Source organism: Brassica oleracea, chromosome C9 (assembly GCF_000695525.1).
Source record: "Brassica oleracea var. oleracea cultivar TO1000 chromosome C9, BOL, whole genome shotgun sequence".
NCBI lineage: Eukaryota > Viridiplantae > Streptophyta > Magnoliopsida > Brassicales > Brassicaceae > Brassica > Brassica oleracea.
This window is the reverse complement of record NC_027756.1, coordinates 31,053,013-31,057,912: the sequence shown is the minus strand read 5'-3', so window position 1 is coordinate 31,057,912 and position 4,900 is coordinate 31,053,013. Positions and strand designations below refer to the sequence as shown.

Sequence of the window (4,900 nt, the reverse complement as noted above, 5' to 3'; positions counted from 1 at the left end):
AGTTAACTCAATTCTATATACTGTATCAAAATATGAACTTAGCCAGATCCTGGAAATTTCTCTATCTATTGCTAAACTTTTAACGCATTTGTGTAGTTTTGCATTTTAAATAGTTCAAGAATCTCTAAAGTTGTACGAATTATACGTAAACCTGAAATGACTACAATACATAACAAAAGTTCTATAAAAAACTTGTACAATGATTAAAAAGTGGTAAAAATTTTGGTATATCAGGTATTCGGGTCCATATCCAACATGTTGTTCTATTTCAATTTTTTGATACGTAGTGGAATTTATTTTTACACTTTGCAAGAAAATTTTGAAGACCGCCTTTGCTAAATTTATTTTGTTGATTTGTCAATTCTTTCCCAAAAAAAAAACGAATTAATTTGATTCTTGGACCGAAGCCAATTCATAACTTCGTTTAGGCAACAACTTTTTCGAGGCCTATGTATCAATTTTCTAATCAGGATTTTAAACTAAGCTTAGACTGTGATAGATTTTCTCCACACACACAAGAGCGTATCACGTGGTTGAGAGCCTTCATATTAGTTTTATTATTAATTGAAACGAAAAAGATTTAAGTCTTTTTTATTTGTTTTGTTTTTCTTTTGGCTTTTGAGTATATTCGAGTGTCTTTTATTCGTCAACTGTATATATTTTAGAGCATTTCTAAAGCATCTGTATATTTGCTTTTATAATAACATCTATAGACAAAATTAGTTGAATTCATCTCTATTGTTCTTCAAAAATAATTATTTTTTTTTTCTATTTAGAAATAACATTCTTTTATATTATATTCTATATTTGAAGATTAATATTATAGAGCAATATATGGGAACAAATCTCATATCTATTATAAAGTTTTTCAATTTTAAACGAAAAATAACAAAATGCATCGGTAATGTTCTTAGTTTGTGTTCACATGTTTACTAATTACTAGTTGTTAAACTATATTGTATATATATATATATATATATATATATACTATTAAAGCAGGATCCTATTGTCTTTTTTACCTTAGTCTGCCATTTTCTTTACTAACATTGCATGTTTTATTAAGGGCAATCAAGTAATATTAATAACACATTTATATTGGGTCATTTTTTTCGGATCCAGCCCACATCAGATCTCTCTTGGGTCATTTGGACCGATTAATAAATCACATCCAATTCTCACATATTTTTTTCCTTTGGGCCATTGAGTCCAAGTTCAAATAATTTTTTTTCAACCATTCTTAATTATTATTTTTTTCTCTTTTCTTAATATAATTTAAGCATTCATAAAAAAATTGAATTTTCTCATTGAAAAGTGTATTGTTTTTTTTTATTAAAATATTAAACACATAATAAAATTAATTTATCAGAGTTATACCAACTTAATTCATTAAAAAATAAAGTTTAATTTTTTAAACATAAATAGTCATTTAAAATGAAATACGATAAATACAGATAAAAAGTTTAAGTCTTTTATAAAATAAAACACAAATATATGAAAATATGACGTTTACTAAATATTTGTCAATTGAAAAAAAAAAAAAAATAAACCTGCGAGTCTTTTATAAAATAAAACACAAATATATAAAAATATGATATTTACTAAATATTTGTCAATTGAAAAAGAAAAAAAATAATAAACATTAAAGGGCCTTCATATGTATCTGGCATCCTCCACCTGCATTTCCTCCCTAAATTCCTCATATTTTGTTTCTTTTCCTCTCTTGGTTTCCGTCATGGGGAGAGAGACGAAGGTGTGCAAGTCATGGAACGAAATTAAGAAACATCTAAATGATACCGTTTCAAAGAGCATAGTCGGTCGTTACTTCAAGCTAGAAGCAAGAAAATCAAATTTCACAACCGAACTACGAGCTGCAACAGCCACATTCCTCACCATGGCTTACATCATTACCGTAAACGCCACCATCCTAGCTGACTCTGGTGCCACTTGCTCCTTCCATGACCATGACTGCTCCACCGACTCTGGTTCTTCATCACCTAAACCGAACTGCGTCCTTGGCTCCAACCAAGGCTACGAAGAATGTCTTGCGAGGGTCAAAAAGGACCTCGTTGTAGCCACATCTTTGTCAGCCATGGTGGGATCTTTAGCTATGGGGTTGTTAGCTAATCTCCCATTCGGACTTGCTCCTGGTATGGGTGCCAACGCTTACATCGCATACGACGTGGTTGGTTTTCGCGGTTCCGGTTCAATCTCTTACCATACCGCTATGGCCATTGTGCTACTCGAGGGATGCGCATTTCTTGCAGTGTCTGCTTTAGGACTCCGCGGAAGACTGGCTCGTCTCATCCCTCAAACGGTGAGACTAGCATGCGCTGTTGGTATCGGAATGTTCATTGCCTTTGTTGGTTTGCAGATGAACCAAGGTGTTGGTCTTGTGGGACCCGATAAGTCAACTTTAGTAACGTTGACCGCATGCTCAGAGACAGATCCAGTCACCGGAGCTTGTCTGGGAGGGAAAATGGAGAGTCCTACGTTTTGGTTAGCAGTCGTCGGGTTTCTCATAACGAGCTACGGTCTCATGAAGAACGTCAAGGGGGGTATGATATATGGAATCGTTTTCGTTACGGTTGTTTCTTGGTTTAGAAACACCCAAGTCACAACCTTTCCTCACACTCCTCTCGGTGACTCAAACTATAACTACTTCACAAAAGTTGTTGACTTTCACAAGATCCAGTCAACGTTAGGAGCTATAAGCTTCACGGAGTTTAGAAAGAGCGAGGTTTGGGTCGCGTTCGCTACTCTCTTTTACGTCGATCTCCTTGGCACGACTGGAGTACTCTACACGATGGCTGAGATCGGAGGCTTCGTGGAGGAGGACGGAAAGTTCGAAGGAGAATACACTGCCTACTTAGTGGACGCAGGCTCCTCCGTTGTGGGGTCAGCGTTAGGCGTTACAACGACAGCGACTTTTGTGGAATCTTCTGCGGGTTTGAAAGAAGGAGGGAAAACGGGGTTAACGGCCGTTATCATCGGTATGTACTTCTTGGTGTCCATGTTCTTGACGCCGTTAGTGACTAACGTGCCTAGGTGGGCGGTGGGACCGTCACTAGTGATGGTTGGTGTGATGATGATGGGAGTTGTGAAAGATATTAGATGGGGAGAGACTAAAGAAGCCGTTACGGCGTTTATAACGATCTTGCTGATGCCGTTGACTTATTCCATTGCTAATGGGATTATTGCTGGTATTGGTATATATCTTGCTCTAAGCATGTACGATATCGTTTCGGGAATCGTCACGTGGCTTAACGGAGTTAGGAAACGGGTCATGAGAGAACATAATCAAGTTTTCTCTGACGCAACCGTCGAGATCGTATGATTTTTTACGGTAATCGATGTCACTAAACCGGTTTACTGGTCTGAGTGTACCGGAAGTGGTGGACGTTTCACATGGTCGGTCGTCGGATGACTATGCAAAGACCCGTAATGAATGCTCGGTGGGTTTTATTTATGTTCCTTCTTTTTGTTGCTGTTGTTATTTTGGTTTACTTTGCGTAGGAGTGAGTAGTGAACTAGCATTGGATGCATTAGCTGCCATGAAGTGTGTTGTTAAAATTCACGGCTGCTTGTGCATGCATTGTTTTTGTGTTTCAGCAAAACGCTTTTCTTCAGTTTGAATGTAGCAAATACATCAATCAGAGACGTTTGGATCTTAATTAACTTGGATTTATGGTCGTTGTGAATTTGGTGTGATGATGGTGGGAGAATAATAATATCAGAAAGAATTTAAACTAAGATAAATTGATACTGCCAAGGTTGAGTGATCTTTTTCTGCACAGTTTTCTTTTTAGGAACCGATGGATATGTCTTCACTAAAACTTGTTTAACTCTCCAGCCATAATTTCAAAAAATGATTTCAAATCAGTTGAATCTTAAAGACTAATCAAATATTTGTCTTTCCGCCAAAAATGATCTGAAAAAATAAATAAGAGAGAATCTCCATCCCAGAGTAAACTTTTGATGCTTTGATTATGTAAAAAATGAGAAAATTACCCTTCTATTTTGGTGTTGGTCAATGGTGTCGACCTCGAAACATTGGTTGTCCAATTTTTGTTTCTTTTGCAACATTTTCGTGACTGGAACAATGCTTTTTTGTTCTTTTTTTAGGGAAGTTTACTTAAATGACACAAATTAATTGTGTTATTAATAGAATAACTCATATTTTTTGAAAATTATTAGAATATTTTTATGCTCGAAATTGCATTTGTCTATAGTTATAACAAAAAAAACATTACCAAAATACTCTTAACTTTTGATCGACGGCAGATTTATTTTCAAAAAAATAAATCTGTCAAATAATAAGTATGTTTATAAAATCTGTATAAAAAAATAAACTACTGTTAAAGTGGTGTCAGACTTTCTTAAAAACGTCAGATTTATTTCCACGACAGAGTTAATTGTCCGATTTGAATAGAAAACAGATTTTTAGGAATATGTCTGTCGAGTGAGGTAGCAGATTTATTATAAATGGTAGATTTTTGTGGTCAACTTATTTTATTATGTTCGACTTATTTTCTTATGGCAGATTTATATATCCGACTTAAAATTGTTGGTAGGCTTTTTGTTTATATGGTGGCAGACTTTTTAATATATGTTATGGCAGATTTATTGACGGAAATCTAGGTTTATGTAAACCAAACTTAATTTAATATTCAATTTCGATCGGTTTACATTAATTTCGAATCTGGTTTATTTTTACGTTAATTAAGATTAGAATTAGATAATCTCTTTCATTTCTCTTTTCTTCCTTATCAAGTTGTCTTTTTTTATGGTGGTTTAATCACTTGTTGCACTCCTTATGTTTGGAGAAACATGAACCCAATGATGTATCAAAGAAACAATCTTATTTACTGAGTTTGAGCTAAGGTAAGAGTCAATACTCAAA

At 34.7% G+C, this 4,900-nt stretch overlaps 1 protein-coding gene across 1 annotated transcript; it reads left to right on the top strand.

Annotated features, from left to right (window-relative positions):
* The first annotated feature begins 1,667 nt into the window (after window positions 1-1,667).
* On the top strand, window positions 1,668-3,642 carry LOC106317131 (adenine/guanine permease AZG2). Its single transcript, XM_013754989.1, has one exon. It carries the CDS (start codon window positions 1,733-1,735, stop codon window positions 3,332-3,334), a length of 1,602 nt encoding a protein of 533 aa, XP_013610443.1. The 5' UTR covers window positions 1,668-1,732; the 3' UTR covers window positions 3,335-3,642.
* Window positions 3,643-4,900: the final 1,258 nt, after the last annotated feature.

Excerpts from the sequence above, each read along its gene's own strand:
- LOC106317131 (XM_013754989.1), top strand. The coding sequence starts at position 1,733 with ATGGGGAGAGAGACGAAGGTGTGCAAGTCATGGAACGAAATTAAGAAA.